This window comes from Misgurnus anguillicaudatus, chromosome 3, assembly GCF_027580225.2.
Source record: "Misgurnus anguillicaudatus chromosome 3, ASM2758022v2, whole genome shotgun sequence".
NCBI lineage: Eukaryota > Metazoa > Chordata > Actinopteri > Cypriniformes > Cobitidae > Misgurnus > Misgurnus anguillicaudatus.
The window spans coordinates 29,728,524-29,756,520 of record NC_073339.2 but is presented as its reverse complement, the minus strand read 5'-3'; the positions used below and the strand labels follow the sequence as shown (position 1 = coordinate 29,756,520).

Here is a 27,997-nt window from a genome sequence, read left to right as displayed (position 1 = left end):
TGCAAAAAAGTCCTCCGATGATGCAAAAATCGTCATATTACATCATCGGAGGACTTTTTTGCAGAACCAAAATGCAGATATCTCTCCTCTCAGGGGGAAATGAGGGAGGGAAACATGGTCATTCAGTAATACTGCCGGGTTTCTACAGATACAAAGCTGAATGCTAAATCGGTGAAGTATCCCTTTAAGTCTAGAATTTTGCACGCACAAGGTTTACATAAGAATGAGGATACAAACAAATGCATGTGATGCTCACGATATGTCATTAACATGTACAAAACCCTTATAATTCATCTACGCCTAGGTAAATAGTTTTTATTCTATGGCACCTTTAAGTAACATATTCAAGTTGAGACAACTTTTTTTAGCGTTACCAACTGAAGTAATTTGTTTAAATAGATCCAACTTTCACTTTTTACAGTTAAAGTGGGCCACACATAAAAACATTTGAGAACCATGGTTTTAAAAATGTCAAGGTGCCTTTTCATTGCACACGACATTCGAGTAAGACCGTCAAAGTTCGCCCCCTAGTGGCAGTCATTATGCAATTTCAGTTTGATCGAAATCCGTGCCAACATGGGAGTGAAGCTCATTCCAAAAAGAGCCTTCATTCACATATTTACCATAGTGGAATAAATAAATGAATCCAAATGAATAAAACAATAATAAAATGCTATGCAAATGACAAAAGACACAAAAATATATTTTTTGAGAAAACATTGAGACAAGATAAAATAATAATTATTCAATGAAAATTTATTAATTGCTTTTAAATGATTTAAGTGTTACTGATAAAGTCGAACAAAAACGGTATAATTTTAAGCTTGAACACAGCGTTTTGATTGGAATACTGAAATACATCACTTCTGGTAAGGTCAGTCAAATGTGGCATAGTCGCCCAAGTTCAATTTTTTAACACATCCAAAGCTTGCATCTGCAGATGATCGCAACAACACAACTCAGCCATTGTGTGACTCTGAAGGAAATGAATGACTTCTGGTGTATCATCCGTCATTTGTTTTGTACAGTGGAAAGGTGGCATTAATGTATAAATTCCATGAATAACTCAAAATAGACCCTTTATGTGGTTTGACTTCTCGTTTAATTTTAAATCTAACAAAAGCAGATCTTCATTTCAATTCAATTTGTATAGCCTTATAGCAAGAGTAAAATGTATAAGAGTGGAAAAAAATATTTACAGTCTGTTCAGATATGCCCTTACAGTACAGTTCTAAGCTGTGTGTGTGTGTGTTTGTGTGTGCCTGTATGTTTGTGTAGTTTTGGCAAATATGTTAATTCAGATATACAAACATTACACAGATATCTTGTCTTTTTGAGTCTTTACAGTTGCTGTCACTTTTTGGTGGGAACACCCTCAGAATAATCCTCCAGCACTCCGTTGAGATGATCGTTATGGGTCTTGAACCGTCTCTTCCTTTGTGTTCCTGGTTTCTTCCTCTTTTGAATGGGCGTCTGTAATAGCCAATCACAAATCGCATCAGTTTTACATCAACCATACACAATGTGCAAATATACACAAACCAGGCAATCTGGAAAGTGTGTGTTTGTGTTTCTGTGTATATGTCTGTATGTGTTTGAGAGATGCGCACCATTTTCTTGGGTCCGGTCTCCTGCATGGATGATATACCCTGTCTCTTCAGGTACTCTTCAATCTTTTCCTCGTCTACGGAATCCACGGGGACGCTGCGCCACAGCTTCTGGAACTCTGAAAAACATAAAAGACTAAATTTGCAACCAAGAAGCTCCACCCAAATATCCAGAGTCCATCGCTGATCGAAGGAGAGCTTACTCTCATTCACAGTAACCATCAGTGCTATGGTATGGAAATATGCATTAGCTATAGTAACATACTTTTTTTGGTTATTTATGATCTTTATAAGAATGATTTACACATATGCATATGGCAGATGCTTTACTCCTAAGCGACTTGCAGTGCATTCAGTCTTCTACATTTTTATCATAAAGTGTATTCCTAATGATGTGCGATATAGTCCTGATCTGCCAGTTGAACTAAATAAAAGATCTGATACTGACTAAAATGTTAAGATTAACCTTTAAATCAATGCCCATTTTTTGTTGATGGATGCATCAACATTTCCAGTAAGCAGTATCTGCAGAACACCTCTTTTTCTGCAGATGTCAGCGAGTCAGTGACCGATTCTTGGAACAGATGTGCAGTGATCGCTCATCATTTTAAAGGGCTGTATCCGCTCTACGCTCTATGAACATCTCATTGAAAATCAACTATCCAAGCAGATAACATCATCTCAGGGCCGCATCTTTTGCTTCCCTTCCTGTGGCCTCATCTCATACGACCATGAGAAAAGCCTCCAGACCAGTTAGAGGTCTTAAAATAAATCAGTACACTTTTCACAACTTCAATCTCTTTTTGTATTTATTTATGTGTATTGATTTATTATCAGATTATAATAGGTAAGCAGATATGTTTAATATAAAATCTATTATGTTAAGTAAGGAATAAATTACGACGGGCTATTGAATTATTAGAAAATTAATGCACACCCGAGGTGGTGATGCGGCAACGACACGAAACGGGCCGGAGTCAATTATTCTGCTTATACTACAGTTACCACACCTCAAGACATCAATCACGATATATTTAAAGTAATTCGTCTTTTTTTTTACTTAAATCGTTATTGTGAGTAGGACTATTTCTTCCGTGTCTCATCCAACGGTTCTTTTGCTTGTTCCAAAACATAATTTTAAAGCTAGCAAAGGAGGCTTGAGCTGTTGATAGCATTCTAATGCAGTTATTAATGCAGTTATTAGAAAGAGAGCGAAAAACGCTTTGGAAAAGGGAGTCGGGCCGACTACCAAAACACACTTGTAGCCAATCAGCAGTAAGGGGCGTGTCTACTAGGGCTGGGTTTCGATTCAAATTTCAAGAATCGATTCGATTCCGATTCTCAAGATCTTGAATCGATTATCATTATTCGATTCGATCCGATCTGATCTTCGAGATTTAAATAAGTGTTTTTGAAAAAAGCCCGAAATTGTGCCAGATAGGGGTGGCCAGAATGACCAAGAATCACCAAGAATCTATTCAACGGAATGAGTCATTTTATTTCACGGTAACAGTATATTTCATGGTATACATGTTTTTCAGATTATTATAAAAATGTGCAGTTATTTGCCACTTACTATAGCTTTTAACTGCTCACCACAGTTTTAAATTATGGACAATTTAAAGTTAAAGGAACAGTATGTAAGAAATTTATATCAATGAATCATAAAATGGCCCTGATATGTCAGTAGACATTAAGAAATAATTTTCATTTTTAATACTTTTATCACCCACAACAGTGGTCCGGCCAGGATATTATCATTTAAAAAGTGGAGTTGCAGCCCTCAACTGATGCTTATGTTGTCATGTTGTGTATATGCCACCAGTTGTGTGATTGCAGTACCAGTTTTGGCCACAATCCTACATACTGTTCCTTTAATAATGTTAAAGTGAAAATGCCCAGATGATAACAACAGATTAAGTCTTGATAGACAGAATCTTGAGTTATTAATTTTATAGACTATTGAAGCTATAGTATGCATTGTATTTTGTATTCATGCATACATTACATTAAAAATAGGCAATACGTAAAATTAACAGGATAAATACCGGAGAGACGGATCTCTAGATATAGATATTATAAATATGAAAGGTGCTATGATGTGATGAAGTCTGTGTTAAGGTCTTGACGCTCTTTACTTTCTATTAGACCTTAACATTTGCGTCTCTTTCTCAAAGATATTTGTACTATAAGCAAATTAGGCATCAAACTACATCGCTCCAGCAGCGCACGTGTCACTGATATAAACGCGAGTTTTGTCTTAGCTTGCTTAAAGTTCAGAAAACGTTGCAATTATTAGCATTATGTGCAAGAAGAACTCTTTATTTGGCGACACGTTGGCGCACGCCTCAAGAAACCTCTGCCCATGAGAGACTAGCTGCATGAGCACAGAGGGAGGGAGAGAGTTTCACTGGAGACCCGCGGTGGATTCACTGGCGCTTATTATAAAAATAACACAAATAACTCGTTCATTTGTTACGAGTGGATTATTTTACATGTAGATCGCAGCTTTGAGTGTTTCTGGAGTTTTCAAAACAACCACTTGCTTAAGGTTACTGACCACCATGTTCGTTGTTTTAAATGTCCTTCCACCTCGCGCGCATGCATGAATTCAATGACGCGGCATGTTTAAGTTATTAATTATTAAATCGATCCTCTGAGTTACGGATCGATCATTAGAAATTAACATGAAAATCGATTCAGAATCGGTGAATCGATTTTTTCAGCACAGCCCTAGTGTCTACTAATCGTCATCCTTGCCAGGGTTGCGTATGTGTGGGGCGGATCTATCAAAAGAAGGTCCAGATTCTATTGGGGTAGGGGCATGTTTGTTTAGGTGATTTCAAATATCAACATTGGCTTTCAAACATTGTGCACTCTGCCTTTAACTATGTGAAGTGATATGGAACTGTAATGCGGTCAAGAGGGCTGTCTGGAACTACGTTCGCCGTGCGTTTCCCAAAAAATAACATTCATCAGCCAATCAGATTCAAGTATTCAACGGACCCGTAGTATAAACAATATTTTTCGGACAATTCTCACAGTAATACCATGGGACATGAACATTGGAGGTGTAGTTTCCAAAGGGAGGTGGGTCAATGACGTGACGTTAATCATTTTGTGTCCGTATGGTTCAATTAAATGTAAAAAAAACTAAATTTGCAGATTACTTGCATACATTCTCTTTTTTGTGGACCAAAAGTCTAAAATGTCTGGTTTCATTTCATTTTGACAGAATATTTGGGGGATAAGACATGTGGTGTAACTAGTATTTTTTTAAAAATAAAATAAAAAATAAATATATTTTATAAAAATAGTGGAATAAAATAAAATCTAGTTTAGTGTAGTATGATTTTTTTAGATACATTTTTTACATCATTTGTCAAAGATTATTTAGAAAACAGAGCTGTTTTTAGCATATGTCAGGACAAATATTACAAAAATGCATAAAAATTTACATTTAGAAATAAATATTAAAATTATATTTTAAAATGTTTTTTTGATGATTAAGCTTGCATGCCATGAAGGTGGATAAAATATTTAATAGTTTTCCTTCTTTGGTGCAATTGGTAGTTGCACCATTTGACATGTTCAGGTCCATTCAGTCTTAACTTTCATAAAAATTGTGCAAATTTAATTTTTTATTGCATACAATTAAGATAAATACACTATGTGCATTGAAATAAACTTGATGCATGCTTTTACATTTTTTTTTTTTAAAGATTTTTGAATTTCTCATCTTGCCAAATCGTTTTTGTCACTGACCCAGTTAACACTTAATAATCAAAAAACTATCAAGGCCTGCTCGATATTGGGTTGAAACTGACAATGCAATGTTATGTTTTCTGCAAGGTAAATTGCATTATGAAAAATAATAGAAGAATTCACCAGATGACATGAAAAGCTCTGTTCAAGAGGATTTATACTTCTGCCTTAGTTGCATTTCTTGTATAGCTCAAATATTTTTGTCATTTCTCTCTGTCATTGAAACTCTTCTCATATAGTTCAACAATGGCAAAGGCAAACAAAATAATTTTCCTTTTGAAATAAACGTTCGGGATGTTTTGCTATGTAACTATTGCAGAGGCGCACATTGTGGTGTCGAAACTGAAACAATGGCTATTCAATGATTCATACATACATATTATGTAATCAAACCAAATCTTGCTTATAGACGGGTTTAGTTAAGCTAAACACTATGGGTGGTTTCCGATACAGGGAATTTACATTACATCTTGTGCATACATCAGTGCCAATTGTTTTGCCTCAAGATGCACACCAGTATTTTTCTTTGTAAGGTTTGTTTGTAAAAATTACTTAAAGGTCCTAATATATCTAAGGCCTAATATAAGCCCTGTCTGGGAAATTGTCAACTAAAACTATTTTAACAATGTAAAATTGAAGATTTTTTCTTTAATTTACTCATTTAGTATGAAAAATGTCATGAGTTTCTCTGTGCACCTATTCGTAATTTTCTGTTGTTAGTAGTTCTCCAAAATATGAAAACTCTGCAAATGCTTTAGGGGGCGTGCACACCAAACCTTTTATGCCCGCGGTCGGCCCATGTTTTCAATTGTTTCCAATGGAAGCTCAGCAGTTTTCAAATAAGTCAGCAGCTAGCGATTTTCTTGCACGCTGAAAAGCGGCGCTCTGCAGTTTTTCCGCGCTCAGCGTCGAGAGTTGAAAGAGATTCAACTTTGAGTGAAAAGCTACGCTCGTCAATGTCAGTTCTCACACGGCTGTCCAATCACAGTGGAGGAGGGGTGGGACATTACAACAGCAACCAACCGGCTCACAGCTGAAGCATCAGAGCTACCAAAGCGCTCAGCTAATGCTGCGTTTACACCAACCGCGGTAGAGGCGTGAAGCGCGAGTGATTACAATGTTAAGTCAATGTGAAGACGGGTTGACACTCGTCAGGAGGTCCCCGCGGCGCGGAAGAGGCGTTCGGCGCGGGGCGGAAGACGCGTTTCCGCCTCATTCGCAGGTGAAGCTTGAGAAAAAGGCGCGAATTGAGCATTGTGCGCGGTACGCGCGAATGGTGCTTTTGTGCATTTTGCGGTTCACGCGAAAGTGCGGCTGACGCCCGAGTTGAAAAATTTTAACTTTGGCGGAATTTCGCACCGCGTTAACCAATCAGGAGCCTGCCTGCTGCTTTGGTGGCAGCCCCGCCCGGAGTCACTCACTCAACCAAGGCTTGATAATGTCCGTAAGCCACCCGGAGCTATACGACACAAGTTCTTATTTCTATAGAGGAGACAGGAATAAAAAGGACCTCGCTTGGAATAGTGTCAGTAAGGACTTTGGGCAACCTGGTAAGTTGTAATACACACTTCACTTTTGAGTTACGTGATGTTTATCGACCCGCGCCGTTTATTTTCCCCCTATAGTAAGGTTACCAAATACAAACTGGTAACTCTTGATAAATGCACAATCAACATCGGTCATCTTTCAAACAGACAACCGCATAGCACTTGCCCCTCCCACAAGAAGCAGAGTTTGCCTCTGACGCGCGTCAAATGCTTGCTTTTTCCGCGCGTCTACTCCGCTCTACACGCGCGAATGCATCCAAATTGTTCAAGCGGTAGACACGATTTTGACGCCTGAAACGCGGTTGGTGTAAACTCAGCATAACACTCAGCTGAAAAACAGCTGGCATTCTACAGGCGTTTTCAGCCGCTTTTAACAGTTTTAGTGTGCACTACCCCTTAAGGGGGTTGCACACCGGACGTGCAGCTCAGCGCCGCGCCAAGCTGAGTCTAGGACAACTCAAGAGGTATCGTAAACCGGAAGTGCACATTAAACAGCGCAAGCTTAGTCAAAGCTGGGCACCGCCCCCTGTTCGGCGCCGGTGTGCGTATACTCATGGAAAACAATGTGATTGATTTTTTTTAGAACGGCGCAACGTGAACACAAGAGTGTTGCAGTGTCACCATCATTGATTGTGTGAATATGCATTACCTATTCACTGAAAAGGGTAACTACAATATTTCTAGATTGATCCAAACAAATTCAGAACCAAATCCAATTGAGAGCATCAAACTGAATTGGAAAAAAATGAAATCTGTGCTGTTAACCCTCATGATCATCACACACCTTCATCAACAGTAAACTGACAGTGTTTGTCATTATAGAACAGGATCTTCTTCTTGTCCGGCCTGGTCACAAATATAATCTGATCATCAAGAGCCTGAACAAAACAAAACAAAAATACTGATATAAAAGCACTTCCTTATTCATTATTATTATTAGTAGTGCAAACTGCATGTTAAACACAGAAAAGTGACTAATAATAGGTAAAATGGACCTTGCAGATGTGTGTTAGAAATTATTTCCAAATAGGTTGCAAAAAGTAGAATCTGTGCAGAGTTATGCACTCCTAATAACTTATATATATTTATATATATATTTATTTATATATATTTATATATATGTTTATTTATATATTTATTTATATATATTTATATATATGTTTATTTAGATTAGAACATATTGACCTGTTTTATGAACTGTCATTTTGGGTGACAGAATGATAAGGTACCTTAATTGCTTTGGCTGCATTAGGCAGACCCTCTTCAACATCATCCAGTAATACTCCTCCGAGACCCAGATGATCGTGCTTGTCCAGCAGTCTTAGCAAGGCTTTCTTATCCTTCAGGTGATATTTGGGTTTAAAGGCATACTTCCCTTCCCGTACGTCTATTTTTGGATTGCTTGCTAATGCCTGGAGGAAAAGAGTGAATAGATTAGTCATTTTTACTCAAGGAATATTCTGTGTTACGTAAACTCCAAATAACGAATCAACTTGCCCTGGAATACCAAATAAATGTAGTTAATTCTGACATCAGCTCAATCCCAACTACTACTAAAGGAAATGAACCTCGCCGAAACACACTTATAGAGGAAAGGCAGTGTCATTCGCAGAGATCGCATTTTTGAAAGTGCGCAGAATGAAGGGGTTTCATGATTCCATAAAGCTGAACAATTTAGTTTCAATTGGTGTGCCTTTATAAAATTGCACCACATTGTGCTAGTACAAGATACTAAAAATTAACGCAATGCCATCCGTTTAACAATTTTAAACTGGCACAAATGTGTGCTGTGTAAACGCCTTATAAGCTAATGATCAAAGAAACTTTTTACATTTATTATTATTATTATTATATATTAAAGGAACACAACACATTTTTTATTATTTTACTATGTTCTTACCTCAACTTAAACAAATTAATACATACCTATCTTTTTTCTTTGAATCTTTGTACAGCACCTCATGAATGTGTTATCATTTAGCCTACCCCCATTCATTCCTTAGGATCCAAACAAGGATGAATTTAAAAGCCAACGAACACTTCCATTTTTTCCCTATTTAAAGACTGTTACATGAGTAGTTACACGAGTAAGTATGGTGGCACTAAAAATAAAACTTTTGTTGGGAGCCATAAGAATGAATGTGGCTAGGCTAAATGCTAACATATTCAAGAAGCGCTGTACAAAGATTAAAAGTGCATGCGTTTAAAAAAAGATAGGTGTGGATTAATTTATCTTAGTTGAGGTAAGAATATAGTAAAATATTGACAAAATGGTGGTGTTTTCCTTTAAAGCTATTTTTGTCTGGCTTCACTCATCTGCCACAATGCAATTTTCATTTGGGGCTCTCCGAGCATATATATTAATAAGCGAATCATTGCAATTAATGATGTTGAAACACATAATAAATCCAAATTCTCAACTGACTGCACTAATTTTCATATAATCACTAAAGTATAACTCGCTGTTGTCACAGACAACCAATTTCCCCACAAGTACATAGACTTAAGTCTCATATCCATTTGTAATCTCTGTCGTCTCAATTTTAACTTTGCTTCACTTCAGGGTCCTGATGATAACCCTGTTGGGCTTCAGTTAGCAATAAAGACGGATTTCCTGTATCCTACTTAAAAGCTGCGGGATGCTGTTGACTACCGCGTAGTTTGTGGCAATTGTTGCCAGCATGCCATCCATAAACAGCAAGCTGAAAATTACTTGTAATGTTTTATTAATTGACAAAAGACTGCAAGCATCTTTCTCTTACGCCCACAAGTATATACACACACCTCACTCATAAGCCACTGCTTCTGCTTCATGCCGATGTCCAGCAGTTTGGTCTCATCCAGAATTTCCTCTAGAGTCAGATGGTAAGTATCGCCTCTCTGGTGCCTTGTCTGATAGAGAGAGACAGAAAAGATGTTAAAACGGTTTAAATGCCTCACATCTACATTTACATCTGTGGATTACAGCTGACAGGCTTTAATTACTGTCATGTTACAGAGAACATCATTTCACTGTGGGAAACCGCCAGGCCTGACAATAAAAATGACATTTCTTAGGAAAAACAGTACTAAAATTAGTTTAATAATGCGTATATTAGCGTGAAATTTCACAACTCGACTGTGAAACACAAGTTTTCTCAAGGGTGAAGAAACTGTTGTTAGGGGAGACTCTTTGAAGAGACAGACTTTCAGATAGTGATGCATTCAAATGTAAAATCTCAGGTGAAAGTGATGATTGTAGACACACTGAACAAAACAGTCTTTATTTAGAATTATGGTATAATGTATGCACTGTTTGTATTCAGTCATAATTGCATTTAACAGAGATGATTTGGCTTATTTGACACACAATATAATTTGTTTCTAGAAAAACCTATGAATCATTGTTTGAATACTAATCTTAATTTTAAACGATCTTAAAATAAAACTCCTGACTTTTGGCTATAATAAGCAGTTCTACACAGAACAACAAAATGCTGCTAAATGGACAAACTGCATTTCTTTCTCATGAGAAAAATGTTTGTTCTTTAGTAACAGATGTGCTGCATCTGTTACAAACCAATAACCAGGATAACGACAAGTGTGATTGCAACGTTCTTCAACTGCACAATTATTTACATTAGATCTTATTTTATTTATCCTACTTTTTTCAGGTTGAAGTTTCTGTAATTCGACTATAAAGTAAAATTTACATTTGATGTAATATGGAAACTTCAGTATGATTGTTAGTATGTATTAGTGCTGGGCAAAGATTATTTGTGATTATTCGCATACAAAATAAAAGTGCATATTGGAATAATATATGTGTCTGTGCACAATATTATGTATATTTAAACACAGACACACACACACACACACACACACACACACACACACACACACCCACACACACACACACACACACACACATATATATACACCACACACACACACACACACATATATACACCACACACACACATATACACCACACACACATATATACACCACACACACATATATACACCACACACACACATATATACACCACACACACACATATATACACCACACACACATATATACACACACATATACATATACATTTCAGAACCTTTTTATTTATATATCCATTTTTTGTTTAAATATAATACAGAATATATAAAATTATAAACACACACACACACACACACACACACACACACACACACACACACACGTACGTAAATGTTTTTTTAAAATGCATACATGAATGTGTGTGTATTTATAGGGCCTACATAATAATAACACAAAGCAGACACTCATATCTTGTGCAAAAAAAAAATCACTTTTATTTTGTATGCGATTAATCGCGATTAATCTTTGCCCAGCACTAGCAGTATACATTTTGGAACGTATCTGAAAACCATTTTTGGGGGGGGGGGGTTATTCTCCACTTTAATAATTTTTCACCATGTTTTCTCTTTAAGCACAAATCCAAAATATCTGATCACATGAAATTCACATAATCCCTTTAATCCAAAAAAAATCTATCTGTATTAATATTGAATTGCAACTGTTGGACTACAAGTAACAAACGTATGCATTTGTATTTATATTACCTTCATGTAGTTGACAATTCTGGCCAGAACACCAAACTTGTATCCTGAACTCCCAGATAAAGCTTTAAGATTGAAGGAGCCATTGCTGGAATCTGAGCAAACAAGAGATATGATGGCACAGAATGAGTAAAATGTACAAGACAATGATATGAGAACGACAAAGAAACAACTTGGCGCTACGCCACAGCAATTACATATCTCACTACACTCGGAGCAATCTGGTATTTTGGTTGCTTTAATCCAACATGTTACATAACCCATCTGACAATACACATTTTGCATGCTTTAATGCAAAAAACAACCCCTGCAGATTTACAGATATTTCTTACTTTTATGTAAATCAAGATTATCTGACAAAAAAGATTTACATGAAGCAAAACAGCTCACTAGACTACTACTTACTGTGACAATAAATCATACGTGTCACAGTCTGTGAAAACCCAGCTGAAGTCATTCTTTACGATTTACTGTTTTTACATAAATCCATCCTACATAATGTAAAGAACATTCTGTGAAAAAAATATAACCTTGATGCCATGTCAAATACTGAAATCAATGCAATATCAATGATTGAAATCAAACCATAATGTCCCTAATATCAAAATTACATAATGAGACATTATCAGCTTGGATTTCACAGACAGGATCACACATAAAGGCACTTATACATAATAATACCTAGTACAGCTAGGAAAAAAAACAGCTTCTTTCCTTCACTTAACTCCCCATTTGTTACTGTGTTTATATGGTCAACAAACACAGTGACTAACAATAATAAAAAAGCTACCTGGAACGGCATTTTGTACACATTATTTAAAAAAATCTGTATTTTATAGAAACTTGCATTATGGTAAAACAACCCTCAATACATTATTTTGTGTTTTTATGTGTTTCTTGAATACTGGTTTTCAATTTGTCATCAACGTAAGTTAGGGGCGGCTTCCCAGATAGGACTTATCTTAGTCCCAGACTAAAGTGCATGTTTTTAGCTGACTTAAAGGATTCCTCCACTTTCTTAAAAAACTGATAATTTACTCACTCCCATGTCATCCAAAATGTTGATGTCTTTTTTTGGTTCAGTCAGAAACCACTTAAGCTTTAAGAAAAAACATTCCATGATTTTTGTGGACTTTATTGGACCTCAACAGTTTACAGTTTCAATGCAGTTTAAAATTTCCGTTTCAACGCAGCTTCAAATGGCTCTAAACGATCCTAAACGAGGCATAAGGGTCATTTTTGGCAAGAAAAATATCTACTTCTAAAACACAGATTCTCGTGTGGCGCGTCAGCCCGACCTCACATAATGCGTCATCATTACGTCAAAAGGTCACGCATGACTTCCGCCCCAGTGTTTACAAGTGTGGAGAAAGACGAAAGTTGTTGTACGTGGATGATGCTAATTAATGTCTTTGTGTCAGTTTATTTTTTTTAAGTGGTCCGCAATGTGCGTTTTAGATATGTAATGCATGAACTTTCAACATCATTACGCATTATGTGAGGTCGCGCTGGTGCGTCACACAACTGGTGCAAGACAGAGAAGTTGGGGTTTAAAAGTGCATATTTTTAATTCTTCTTAACAAAACGATTGTCATTTCTGGCAAGACCCTTATGCCTCGTTTGGGATCATTTAGAGCCCTTTGAAGCCGTGTTAAAATTGCAATTTTAATCTCTATTTAAACTATAAACTGGGTCCAAAGTCGATTAAAATGAGCCAAATCTTTTAAAAAAAATAAATTTGGATTACATTTTGGATTACATGGGGGGGAGTTAATTATTGGGATTTTTTAAGAAAGTTAAGTAATCCTATAATTTAAAAACATCTTGCACTGACACACCTCAACATATATCAGTGCCTAGTCCTGGATTAATCTTAACCCTGTCTGGGAAACTGCAACTTGGAGACTGTGAGAATCCTTTAATCTTGGGGTTTTTAAACTTGTCAGCTGAACCCCCTTGACCTAAATTATTTACATGAAGTACCACAGATTTTATGTAAATATTTCAATAATTTAATAGCACATTTGCACGTTTAACTTCAAAAAGCTTTATTTTTATTCATTACATTTTTATATAATTTTAATAATTAACATTAACATAAATTTAATAATTTTAAATAGTTTATTACTTAATGGTAGTTAAGTAGTTTATTACCAGTTGGACCATCACCTAGTAATTTATTGGTACATAAAACGTATCTGTCCATTGTTTATGTATTCTCAGTTTTCTGATATAGTGTTGTGTAATGGTCCCATGACATGCAGATTAAACAAATGAAATCCATCTTTTTTGCAAGTGTTGGATTTAGATTTTTTTTAATTATTTATTTACGTTTTATGGTTTAATTGTAATAGTTGTTTTTCATCAACACACGAACACCCTGTAATTCCTTCGGGAACAACCCAGCTTTAATCCAATGCATAACTGGACATCACCAAATTGATTTAAATTCAACCCCTCTTACAGATTTTAGGGATCCTCCCGTTTTCACATTAGCTCTCTCCAAAAAATCTTTTTTATCAGCTGCGTAGCTCTATCATCATCTCTCTTCTCCTCCACTCCCTGCTCTTCAACCCTGGCAACTGGAGCTTAGCCAGTCTCAGCCGCATCTTGGCACAGACTCATGAATGATTCATAGAGTGGGCGGGTCCTCACACTGACAGCATATGCGTTACAGAAGGATGGATGGCTGTTTCTTTGATGGACAAGAACGGCAGCCAGTGATGTGGAAGCAGAGACTCAAAACACACTCAGGTGGAGCAAAGAAAGAGGGCGGGAGGGAGAGCGAGCAGCAATGAGAACGACAACACAGAACCGAAAGCAGAGAAAAGCTATAAGAGAGGGAGGCTGCTGCATCATCCTGCATCCTAGACACTCAGGTATGTTGTGCGTTTTAATTATACAAGAAAATGGGACTTATACTAAAAACAAACACTAACATACTGAATAAAACACCATTTCCATAATGTTATGAATTCAATAATTGTCAAAATATATCAAAAAAATATGTAATATGCATCTTACATGCATGCTAAACATGTATTCATTGCATCTCAGTGCACACACAGATTGTGTGATCCAGACAGATGAAGCTGACAGTGCAATTCTAAAACATTACACCAGAGAGCATCATCCTGTGTTTGCGTATCGAATATGTATATGAATGTTAAAAATACATTTCGATTTACTGCCTGCATCTTTTAAAAGAAAAACAATACCACAGTACTATGAGATGCTGTAAATGTATATAATATGGGCCTCTTGACAATTTGAGGGTGGGAAGCCCATCTGTAATGCTAAATATTGTTTTGTAGGGGGTGGTGGGGGGGTTACAGTCTACATGAGTTAAATTGAGGTCACAGGACAAAGCCTCTTAAATAATGCCGTCTTCTCAAGATGGTATAAAAAATTTCAAAAATATTTGATGGAGATAGGGGGACTTTCTCCTGCAAGTCAAATGGTGGCATATGAAAGTGAAGCTGTATTCCTGCTTCCAAACACCTGTGAGTAACGCATTAGCAGGTTCATGTTACAGTTAACCTGGTTGTGCTGATAAACAAAAGCGTAGATAGATCTTGATTCAGCAACACTGAGAAACACGGTGCCAAATGGTTTTTGTATACAACAAATGTCCTTCAAACACAATATACCTTAAAACAGTGAGTCAAGAAAAGCCTAAAAGTGCACAATTTAATCTTTAGTTTCTACCATGCTTTTCTACGCAACACACACAAATGTTCACTCCACGAAAAATAGGTCAACTGTTACAACCCATTTATTTCTGTTGTATAAGTGCAATTCAAATCAAAACCGTATGTTTGTATATAGTATGTATCCATGTACAGTACTATGCAAAGTTTTAATGTCCATCCATATTTATTTTTCAATCTATTTTATAAGATACAAACAGAAAATACAGGAAATACGTACAAAAATAAAAAAAATAAATAATTTTCAGGACTAAATGTCTTCTTTAGGCATCGTCTGTGTTTAGTGTGACCAATATGACCCCAATTGAAAGTGAATGGGAAATGCAATTTTTATTTTTGTCCATTTGTCAAAAAATAAATATCAATAAATCCAGCATACATCTGAAAAATCAGCATTGACACAGAAATGAAGGCCTGGTTCCTGTGCACAAATGCAATGCAAAAAAACACATGCTCACACAAACACATACAAATATACACTCAAACTTGACTGCCACAGAGAGCATTTGTATGGAATTTGGCAAATAAAATCAGTCACAAATGCAGAAAATAACATATAAAGGGGTGTGAACTAATGCACGCACATGTACACTCACAAGCACATGTACACTCACAAACACACACACACACACACACACACACACACACACACACACACACGCAAGCACACGCACGCAAGCACGCACACGCACACACTCTTTCTATCTCCTTCTCACGCACACTCTCTCACGCACACTCTCTCACGCACTTTCTCTCTCTCTCTCTCTCTCTCTCTCTCACACACACAGAGCATTTTATAGAATTTGGCAACTAAAATCAGCCACAAATGGAGAAAAAAGATATAAAGGGGTGTGACCTAATGCACACACATACACACACACACACACAAACACACAGACCAACACATGCTCTCTCACTCTCTCTCTCTCTCTACCTCTCAAACACATTCTCTCACGCACACATGCTGACTCTCTCTCTTTCTTTCTCTCGCTCTCACACACACGCACACGTGTGAACGCACATGCACGCGCACGCACACGCACAGACACTTACACTCAGTCAAATTTCTGTGGCATTTTGTAAAAACAGACATTTCAAAATGCATCAAACACTATAAAAAATTAATTGTCCTTTCTAATGTTTATATAAACATAAATTCACAAAATGTTTCACTAATGTAGTGATTTGAGCAGTTGTCCATATCCAGTAAAATGAATGGGTCTCTATGGGCATCTGCTGGTCGAAATGATTTAATTCCTAAACTGTTATTCTTTTATGTTGTTTTCTAAAAACCGATGGCTGAATTCAACCCTTACACCTAGATCAATATCTAAAAACAATTTAAATCAAATTTAGATAATAATTTATGTGAATTTTCATAAAAATTTGATATTTTTCAGGCAAGAAAATGGTGTAGTTGAGGAATTTGGTGGCAAACAGGTACAAAAGTACTTCAAATCTCTCAAAACACAGCATTATTGTACAGACGAGAAGTACACACAAAAAATATATATTATTTGTATTATTGAAAATGTATATCTTTCTTACAATTATGCTTTCAATTGTGGGGTCATATAGACCCCAATGGCCAGAAGTGTAAACAGAAAACGAGGAGCATTTGAGGGTTAAAGACACAGTTATATATAATCACTATAACATGCAAAAACAACAAATCTAATTCTGGCATGGAGGCCTAACCGTGGGTTCACACCAGCCACGTTTGAGGCGTCAAAATCCGCTTCTTGTGGGAGGGGCAAGTGCTATGCAGTTGTCTGTTTGCAAGATGGCGCATTCATCAAGAGAGTTACCGGTTTGTATTTGGTCACCTCACTATAGAGGGAAAATAGTGTAAAAAAATGACGGAAATACCGCGGGTCGATAAACGTCAAAAGTGAAATGTGTATTTACAACTTACCAGGTTGCCCAATGTCCTCACTGACACTCTTCCAAGCAAGGTCCTTTTTATTCTTGTCTCTATAGAAATAAGAACTTGTGTCGTATAGCTCCGGGTGACTGCTCACGGAAAATATCAAGCCTTCCTCCATGTTGAATGAGTGACTCCATGTGGGGCTGCTGCCGCAGCAGCAAGTGGGCTCCTGGTTAACGCAGCGCGAAAATCCGCCAAAGTTCCAATTTTGCTACTCGGGCATTAGACACAAATTCGCGTCAAAAGCAAAATGCACAAAAACACCATTCATGCGTACTGTGCCAGACGCTGAATTTGCGCCATTAGCGTGAACTAGACGCGAATCGTGTCTACCGCGCCAAACACCCCATTTGTGCCGCAAGACCTCCAGACGCGCGTCAACGCGTCTTTACATTGACTGATCATTGAAATCACTCGCGCTTGATGCCTCTACCACGGCTGGTGTGAACGCAGCATAAGACTTTTGCACAGTACTGTATGTTTGCTGCTTTCAGTTTTACAAACATTTTTGGAAACTGTAGCGAAAAACAGTTCTTAAATATATCATGTTACAATTTCAGCTACAGTATATGCTAATGCCCACAAACAATATGACATTGTTGTCTGGAAAATTCAGAAAAAGTTGTGTTAATGTGTACTGTATTTCTGCATACTCAAAACTATTTTTTGTCCGATCACCAGGGAATAACATCCATTTTATTTTTAGAAAAATTGGAACTTGTCTCTGGCATTCTCTCTCTCTCTATTTCTGCCCACACTCCTCCACTTATAATCCTCCTTGTTTGTACCATCAATCATAATGCCTCTCTCTTTAACTGTTTATCTCAGTATGAACATGTCCAGCAGTTCCGCCATGATCCAGCAGATCTACCCTTTTCATGATGGTTGGAATGTTGCTTGCTTCATCATCATACTCCTCTTCATCCTCACCATCCTCTCCCTTGCCACGCTGGCGTTACTCTACGAACTTCTGGACTGCGGATGCTTCGCCAAGACCAAAACGGTCCGCGACGTGCGCCGCCGACATGAAGAGGTGGTTTAGCTGTTACCATGGTGACGGTGGACATGGTTACCGTAATATTAAATTGATGAAAAAAGCTGGAGATTTGGACAAGGATCTTTGTCCGATCAACACATGTACAGAGATAGAGGCAATCCACTCCCACTAACAGCAATACACAGACCACATAGAAAAAGGAGGAAGATGGGTGTGTCTGTGCATGTCAATGTGTCCAATACATATGTTCTGCATTAAGTATTTCAGTAGTATTGTGTGATGACTACATCAAACAGAATTTTGAAGATGTGTTTATTTGAATTCTTCCCTTTGTGTGGGATGAAAAATTGTTTACATGTCAGTATTGAAAATGTATAACTCAAGCAAATGTATTAACATATAACGGTTGGAGTAAAATGATTTTTATATGCATGTTTACATTCGCTTTTAGCAATGCGAACGAAAACTGTTATACATGTAAGGAATAATTGACGACGGGCCGTTGAATTATTTGAAAATATTGCACACCCAAAGTGGTAATGGATTTTGTAAGACATTTAAATGGTTAAAATAATCAACACCCATGACACATTTCTCAGCCAATAAGAATAAAGCATTCAACAGCCCTATGGTATAAATATAATTACTGTTATAAACTTACAATGAAGCACACTAAAGGCTAATTGATCTTTGTAAATGCCTTATGAAATGTGTATTTCAAGTTCTATAATAAAAATTGTACATGCACAATGAGGTGTGATGTTCATTAATACAAGATCAAATAAAATACACATCTGTCTTTATGTTCAACAACATTAAATTGAGAAATGAATCCTATCCTTTAGCTTTACTGCACCCTCATCTAATTCATTTTAAATTAAACTATAGTCCATGTTTCCTGCATTAATGTTCACAGCTGTGCCACAAAGTTAGCTCATTTGTTTGTCAGAGGTTGTTAACGACGTTTGTTCTTTAGACTCGGTTCGTGATCACAAATGAACAACATCTGACTTATTTGAATGACTATCTGATGACAATTTATATGTATGTGTATGTATATGTATGTATGTATATACAACAGTTCTTTCTGGTTCTCGAATCTGATTGGCTAAGAGCTATGCGATATTGTACTGATAACGGCACAGTAACCGCTTCACCTTTCGTATCATTCCGCTACCTAGTGAATGGAGGTCCTAAACAGGCTCATCTCTAAATGGAAAAACACAGACGCCCTGTTTTTAAACACTCTCCGTGTGTCTTATTAGCTCACTAGCTCATAAATCAGTCTGTGAATCCCCAATCGGAAGTTATTATTCCGTCAAAGATCAGCGCTCTTTGATGTTACGTTAAAGTTAATGGGAGTAATGTCTTGTCACTTGGAAAGAGGAATATAAACACTCATTTTTTTCTGGAGCTATATCTCTTATCAGAACGCGAAAACACCGTGGAACTGCAGGTAAGCACCGCAGCTTTTAAATGTGGACATTGATAATTTATTTAATCGCAACGTGACTATTCAAACATGTTATGAGATATCGCCACTGGTATATTTATAAGCAGCATGCCAAAACATCTCTCTGACACTTATAAAAAACAGTTTTATATAGTACTGACAAGAACGAAGTCTAATAATAACCGAGTGCTCGTATCGCGTTAAGATGAAATGGTAAACCAATAGTAACATTATAGAAGTATAGTTTTATTAACTTTTACCTCGCGCCAAAACAATAACAACACAAAAGCACTAAATATGAATAAGAAAACAAGTAATAGTTTCATCATGACACCAAATACTGGTGATTTGATCTCATTTTGACGATCATAAACAAACAAGGCCAACATGAGAGCCAGGGTATCTCTGTCAGAGATGTAGCCCAGAGAGGGCGGTGGTCAGCGGGGTGAGTGAACACTGACGTCCGCTCATGCTTTGGTTCTCATTCGTACCGAATCTCACTAAGCAAACGTTCAAACAGGCGCTATCTTTACTAATCGACTGCAGATTTAAATATAATACATATACATTCTCGACTGAACTAATCTTAAAACTACACTTTGTGACCAAGAAACAGTAATATAAAGTAACGGCTTTTCCGTCCATTGAGTTGTTATGAGCTTCAAAGCAGCCGAAAGTTTTACCTGTCATTCTGGCCGCCCTCAAATCCGTGGCGGAAGAAGTAGTTCTCAAACAAAAAGGCTTTTAAAATAACTCCGTTGTTGTTTTCTAGTTTTCGTTTTTCAAACGTGTGCCGTCGAACTGTTGTATAAAAGCAATATCGCTCTCGGAGTCGTGTGATATAGCTCTATATCATCACGGCTGTGATGGCCTATGGCCTCGTGCCTCTGGCCTAATCACAGCCGTGATGATATAGAGCTATATCACACTCCTACTCGAGCGATATCGCTTAACCCTTGTGCCTTGTTCAAATTTACTACCTTTCGTGTTGTTAGTGGATGAAAACATCCACTAAATTCAACGGCTATAAAAATGTATCAGATGAATGTTTTTTCCAAATTTTTTTACATAAATCTGTTAATCAACCTCAGTACTGATCAAAACTACCAAATCTTCAAAAAAATTCCATGATTTTAACCCTTTAATTGCCAAGTTTATAAGGTGTGTCACTGATTTGGGGAAAAAACACACACAAAATTACCGTTTTTCAATGTAGGAAGTGATTGTAGACTGGATTTTTTTAAAACTCTTTTCGCAGTCTTGGGCATGCCGGGGATTGGTTGGGGCATTGGCTTTGAGGCATTTTTGGTTTTTGTGTAGCATCGGTTTGGATTTTTTTCTCCCTCATTTGTTGTTGGTGGCTGTTTTTGCCCCATTGACTTCCATTGTAGCCACGTGTTTTTGATTGAGGAGCTGTGGCACCTTTTTGTCGTGCATTTTTGAATGTTGGTGTTTTTTTCTTTTGCTAGGATGTCAAATTGGTCATTTTTGGTGTTGATCGCCATGTGGCCCTATTAACCCTTTAGTAGCCTTTAAACTTGGCGATTAAAGGGTTAAAATCATGGAATTTTTGTGAAGATTTGGTAGTTTTGATCAGTACTGAGGTTGATTAATAGATTTAAGAAAAAAATTTTTGAAAAAATATTCATCTGATAAATTTTTACAGCCGTTGAATTTAGCTCGCTTAATGTTTTTTTCTCCGACAGTTTGTGTTTTGCGCAGGCGCCGCACAGACGTGCATGATCTTGTTTTTCAACAATCGTTAAGTTTTATCCAGTAAATTCTTATCGACAATTAATCGAAGATCGATTAATTGTTAACATCCCTAATATATATATATATATATACTCAGGATCTTGGGACTTTTTTTGAGTGCAAAGCAAAAAGCACCTGCGTTTAGTAATATCAAGAGGAAAATCTGTGATGAATGATGCAGGGCTTGACAAAGGACTGCCCGATGGCCCGGGGCAACAAAATATGCTCTGATACAAGGTCATTACAGTTGTAAGCCAGTAGAAAGCGCTAAAACAAACCTTTTCATTACTAATATATGTTAAAAGGACGTCTTAGTTTGGACTTGAACTTTAAAGGGGCAATAAGTAGGATTTACCCCCATGGTACCCTAGTGGTGGAATTGTATTTTGCGAAGAGTGCTCTCTAGCGCCTCCCCTTTCCAAATGCGTGTTGCAACTACAGTAGCCGTTATGTAATCACTGATCTCCTTGTCTGTTGCAGCTGGTTCACGTGTTCTGAATGAAAACGCGTTGTCAGGTTAGTGCTTTTTGTCCCTCTCCGCTATTATAGTTTATCAATATGGCGGAACGATATGGATGCCTCTTTGGACTTACCCGTTCAATGTAAGTAAAGAGGAGAAATTCTAAGCTTACAAAGAAAAGTCCAATTACTGGCAGAGGTCATTTGACACCAACGAGGACATATTTACAGTTGTGTTCAAAATTATTCAACCCCAACTGAAATTGATTGTTTTGGCCGGTTTGACATTGATTTTGATCATTCAGTCATCCTGCTTACAATTACATCAAAGAGGCATGTGTAGGTCAGACAAATATAACATAACATTTATAATGAAATAACCACAAATGTCTTTTCTGTGCTCACATCATTATCAGTTTTATTCAACCCCCAAGTGACATTCAATCTTAGTACTTAGTACAACATCCTTTTACAGTTAAAACAGCTTTTAAACGTGAAGCATAGCTTGACACAAGTGTCTTGCAGCGATCTACGGGTATCTTCGCCCATTCATCATGGGCAAAAGCCTCCAGTTCAGTCACATTCTTAGGCTTGCGCACTGCAACTGCTTTCTTTAAGTCCCACCAGAGGTTCTCAATCGGATTTAAGTCTGGTGACTGCGATGGCCACTTCAAAATGTTCCAGCCTTTTTTCTGCAACCATGCTCTAGTGGATTTGGAGGTATGCTTGGGATCATTGTCCTGTTGAAAGGTCCAACGTCTCCCAAGCCTCAGGTTTGTGACGGACTGCAACACATTGTCATCCAATATCTCCTGGTACTGAAGAGAATTCATGGTACCTTGCACACGCTGAAGTTTCCCTGTACCTGCAGAAGCAAAACAGCCCCAAAGCATGATTGACCCCCCACCATGCTTCACAGTAGGCAAGGTGTTCTTTTCTTCATAGGCCTTGTTTTTCCTCCTCCAAACATAGCGTTGATCCATGGGCCCAAACAGTTCTAATTTTTCACAGAACACTATCCCAAAACTTCTGTGGTTTGTCCACATGACTTTTGGCATACTGCAGTCGACTCTTCTTATTCTTTGGAGACAGCAAGGTGGTGCGCCTGGGAGTTTCCTTTAATGGAGGCCTTCAGTACGCAGGGTGCGCCGTATTGTCTGAGCAGAAACTTCAGTACCCACATCTGACAAATCTTTTCTCAGTTCCTCAGCAGTCACACGGGGACTTTTTTCCACTCTACGCTTCAGATAGCGCACAGCAGTCGCAGTTAGCATCTTTTTTCTGCCACGACCAAGAAGCGTTTCAACAGTGCCCTTTGCCTTGAATTTGCGAATGATGCTTCCTATGGTGTATCTTGGTATGTTTATCATCTTTGCAATCTTCTTATAGCCATTGCCCTTCCTGTGAAGATTAATCACCTCTTCTCTTGTCTTCCTGGACCATTCTTTTGACTTCACCATGTTTGTAACCACACCAGTAAATGTATAGAAGGAGTTGAGTATCACAGTCATTTTAAAGCTGCCTAATTGGTGCGTATTAGGCTTTATTGCTGTTCCCTGACATCCATAGGTGTTTTCAATACCTGATTGAAAACACTTCAATGAACCTCTGTTCTTCAGAGTGGTAGTTCTTTAAGGGGTTGAATAATTGTGTCAATGAAGAATTCACAAAAGAAACATTTACTACTATATTACAAAACCAATTGATGTAATTTTAGTTGCATATGGTTCTTTAAGAAGTCATTGTAGGATTTCATTCTGAATACAATTACAAATGTACACTAAATTCCCTAAAACCCTTAACAGCATTGGGGGGTTGAATAATTTTGAACACAACTGTATGAATAAAGACATTGATTTTGATCAATAAAACACTTAAAATCCTACTTGCACTCCCTTTAAATGTCCTTTTTTTAGTATTCTAAATTTTGCAATCTCAGATTCTAAATTTTTAAATTGTTGTATCTCAGCCAAATATGTCCTTACCTAACAAACTATACATCAAGGGAAAGCTTATTTATTTTATTTACACATTTCTAATATAGTTTGGTGAAAAAACACATAATGCCACTAATTTATGGTTCTGAATACGCTCTGTGTGTGTTTACGTGAGAGTATCTGTCTAATCAACTCGTAATATGCAGATCTGTTGCCAACCTCACAGTTCCTTCTCACATGTTGGTGTGTGTGTTGCGGACCATTTAGCCTGCCCAGCAAGCAATTTTGGCTAAAACAAGGCTAAATTTGGGCTGTCAGTGAAAGTCTAATAGACGTCTACCATAGCCCAAGAACAAACAATACGTATAGGTTTAGAAAAAAATGAAAGCAAATACCTTAAACACCTTTTGACTTTGCTTACATGTTGAAATATCAAACATCTTCAAGTTATTTTGGCAAAAATGGCATGTAACCAAATTCAAGGTTATTTAGGGTAGAAATGGGTTATTCATAGTCGGACTATATTGGGTCTATAGTTAGCCATCATTTCAAGGTCTCTGTTTTCGCTTGTTGTGTGAAAAGCAAGTAGTCGCAGCTTCATTTAAGTCTACTGCAGCAGCAATTCTCAAGAAAACGTGGACAAAACTGTAAAATTCGCACAGCGCAAGTGCCGTTTGCTCAAGGCAATACATCTAATATGTCAAGTCGCTTGCACCGTCATCACCAGGGTGTTGTTGATAGCACACGATCGCAGGTGAGACCAAAACAACACACATTGCCTTCTGTGTTCAAATATTAACAAACTGATCTTCTTGTGAAAAACTTGGAAGATAGTGACATAGAATATAAAAAGTAACACAGTGTTTTAAGCTATTTTATGTTCATTTTGAAGTGCACTGTATGTTGGTTCATGTAAGTAAAATGTTGATTTTGGCAGAGGTTAAAAACTGCTTAGGTTTTTATTTTTGTAAAGGAGCCTGTTGTGATCAAAGTGTTAAATAATTATTTTCTTTGAATTTGACTGTATCCTTTTTGTCCCTGTAAACATACACACACCGAAATGTACCGAAACCGTGACCCTAAAACCGTGATACACACCGAACAGTGAGTAATTTGAACCGTTGCACCCCTTATATAACTATAGATATATTTGTGGTCCAGGGCTTACACTATAGATGAGACACTACCACATTTTTACAAGTTCACCACAAAGACATTATTAGTCCCTCACACACATACAGTCTTTACAGGTAAATGACTTGTATATTGCAGTCAACAAATCACGTGTGAACGGAACTTTCTTGTAAATCAGTGCTGCCAATTTACCAGCAAGTGAGGTTGTAAGATTTCCAATAATTTACTGGTATGATGCTATGTGTGAACAGAAAATATGATTACCGGTGTCACCACGTCCAACATCAGAACACAGTAGGTATGTTTACATGCAACCAAATAATCCGACGACTCGACACTCGACAGCTTATAAAAACTTATTTACAGATTAAACTTAAAAACAGAATAATACCTAAAAGCTGCTGTGTGACAAGGTATACATCTAACAAGCCAAAAAAAACAAACAAATACGTTTTAATAAGCTGTCGGCTTAAAAAAACGAGCGTTTAAAGACACAGAAATGGAAACAGGCAACTTTTCATAGTACTCCTAATGGTAAAACTGCGTCCAATAGGGGGAAACGTAGTCAGCGATCCACTTTATTCTCCTTAAAGGCTGGGTTTTACGGCTCGACAGCTTATAAAAACTTATTTCTGGGTTCTTTGGCTTGTTAGCTGTACATATTGTCACACAGCAGCTTTTAGGCATTATTCAGTTTTTTGTTATAAGCCAGAAATGACAAGGAGGCGGCTTCTCGCAATACAAAGTCAATGGAGACGGTTGGATTGCTTTCCCCCCCGGTGGGCGTGGTTTTCAGGTTATGACGTGCTGCGCTCTGTCTCTATGTGTACTTTTAAATCATTAGGCTACTTAAAGCAATAAAATAGCATTGTGACTTTTAAAAAGTGTGTTTTCATTACCTATATCCGAAAAATTCTTAAGAACAACTTTCTCCAACTCCGCTTTGACTTTAATCCAGAGATAAAGCGTGAACTCGACGAGAGATGCTATCCGCAACGAGGTGTTGCCAAGTCCTCTGCTTTTTTTGAGTTTAGATTTGAGCTACTGTTTAAACTGTTTCCACCAGTTGTTGTTTTCTTTCTGCGTGTTAAAGATGAAAGTATTTTGTTCATTAGTTATTGGTATTTGTGCTGTGAATAGTCAGTGGGATGCTTTTGGGCTAGTTTTGAAAGTCCATTTAGGATGGTTCTGATACGGGAATCTGGCAACCCTGGCTGTGCGCTTGCGCAGACGTTTGGATTCTATAGAATGCACATGTAAACGAACTGAATTGAATCAGATTGCAATCTTAAGGGTGCATGTAAACTGTATCGTTGTAACTTTCAATCGTATTAAATTCAATCGGATTGACAAAATTTTGTGCATGTAAACATAGCCACTGACACCTTCTGGCTAATCATAATGTTTTGATACAGATGGCGCTTAAATCTTTATTTCATTACCATAACAAAATTCATTTGTGTTAATTTGGTAAAAAATTTCTGGCATGTCCCTAAAAATAACAACTGTATAATGCGTTGGATCTCCTGATCAATGTGTTTTTAAACTAAATTTTGAAAGTGATAATATGGTAATAATTAAACTAGTGATTTAAACATTTAAAATTATTTAGGTACTTATAATTACATTAAAAAGTTAAATATTTAGGTAGTGATGATAAGGCGGCTGCATGTTCTTTCTACAAATCTATTGTCTGACCTGTGTTATTTTTGGAGGATGATGTCTCTTTGTCTGGTTTGCTCTTTTTCTTCTTGGAAGAGCCAGAGGGTTCAGATGGTGCTGGTCTCTTCTCTACTGCAGGAGTGGACAGTGCTCTCTTTTTAAAGAGCTCTCGCTCTCTCAGCAGAGCTGGATCCATCCTGAACAAACACATTTGAGCATATTTTTATTTTAAGCTATTGACAAAGCATGTGTATATTCAACATGTATGGTACAACTATTGCACTACCACTAATCCAATATCAAAAAGATTCACAAGAATCCAATTCATAAGAAACCGTAAGCAGTTTTCATCATTTAATTATGGATAGGGATAGCAAAAATGTGTGCATTAAATGTTATCAAGAAAATACAAGATAGAAGGATTTTTAAAAAGTCACTTAATCATACTTAGATCATCATTATCAATTGTAAATTGTGTGGCCTTTAAAATGTGCTGATAGGTTGTGGTAAGCCTATTAAAATGAAAATCTTTTTTGAAAATAGTTTTACAATAAATTCTAAGAGAGAAACTCTTTTTCTCTGTCCAATTCTTTGGCCCATTTCTTTATTTTTTTCTATTGTTGACAAGATCTACAAAGTGTTTACACCATTTCTATTATAAGTTCCTGTGTGGTCTGTGCTCAAAAATGGAAATTTTACTTTAAAATGAAAGTACTGAAATTATGTTATCAAATGTTTTTGACAATTACAATACACTTTTAGGACATATCGTAAACACAGCTGCAACTAATAAAAATGATAATGGGCAAGTTAGTTCTGCTTAGAGCCCAATATAGGCTATATTAACAGCAGCTAACATTAAGTATTATTCAAAATGAAATTTTGTTTCCTGTCAAAATTTCTCTGGCCTGTTCAAGTAACGTTAACGTTAAGATCTCCACTTGGTTTCCGTTACCCAAAATCTACTTTTGGCCAAACCATAAGCCTTTATACAAAGATTTACCTTATGTAAGATCATGAGAAACATTGATTTGTGTCCAAAGGTTTGACTGGTCGCATATATAACAACTTCACACATAATTATGCTTAAGAAAAAATAATATGTGGGCTGTATTGTATTACTAAATAATATAACAAAAAGGTAAACCAACAAGTTTACACGATAGCGAACATTTTACTATAACTCACACATATTAATCAAATCTAAATGAGGATCCAGAAATATCTACCATCAAAACAACTATTACAGGCAGCATAAACAAACTAATGAAGATATTCATCGATTCGTTACCTGAATGTTTCTCTGCAGTCTCTCTCAGAGAGAAACAGTTAAATAGAAGAGAAAACCTTAAAAAATATTTCCAGCGATCATGTGTTGTCAACTTCACAATTCAGATGTTCAGAACATGTCAGCCGATGCTAGCGACGCCAAACAACTACACTCATCTCCGGCGGAAACGCGCCTCT

At 37.0% G+C, this 27,997-nt stretch overlaps 2 protein-coding genes across 2 annotated transcripts; one reads left to right on the top strand and one right to left on the bottom strand.

Annotated features, from left to right (window-relative positions):
• Positions 1–735: 735 nt before the first annotated feature.
• On the bottom strand, positions 736–27,997 carry gtf2e2 (general transcription factor IIE, polypeptide 2, beta). Its single transcript, XM_055205396.2, has 8 exons — positions 27,822–27,997; positions 26,567–26,727; positions 11,500–11,591; positions 9,704–9,811; positions 8,149–8,331; positions 7,704–7,797; positions 1,611–1,726; positions 736–1,473 (listed from the first exon to the last, which is right to left on the bottom strand). The coding sequence occupies exons 2-8, from the start codon at positions 26,724–26,726 to the stop codon at positions 1,354–1,356; spliced, it is 873 nt and encodes a 290-aa protein (XP_055061371.1). The 5' UTR covers position 26,727; positions 27,822–27,997; the 3' UTR covers positions 736–1,353.
• On the top strand, positions 14,216–18,880 carry smim18 (small integral membrane protein 18). The gene is made up of 2 exons (XM_055205398.2): positions 14,216–14,375; positions 17,962–18,880. The coding sequence occupies exon 2, from the start codon at positions 17,963–17,965 to the stop codon at positions 18,173–18,175; it is 213 nt and encodes a 70-aa protein (XP_055061373.1). The 5' UTR covers positions 14,216–14,375; position 17,962; the 3' UTR covers positions 18,176–18,880.

Coding starts and splice junctions, on each gene's coding strand:
- smim18 (XM_055205398.2), top strand. CDS start 17,963: ATGAACATGTCCAGCAGTTCCGCCATGATCCAGCAGATCTACCCTTTT.
- gtf2e2 (XM_055205396.2), bottom strand. CDS start 26,726: ATGGATCCAGCTCTGCTGAGAGAGCGAGAGCTCTTTAAAAAGAGAGCA. Junction 8,332..9,703: donor AGCAGTGGCTTATGAGTGAG/GTGTGTGTATAT, acceptor CTTTTCCTCCAG/GCATTAGCAAGCAATCCAAA. Junction 7,798..8,148: donor ATGCAGCCAAAGCAATTAAG/GTACCTTATCAT, acceptor TGTTTTGTTCAG/GCTCTTGATGATCAGATTAT.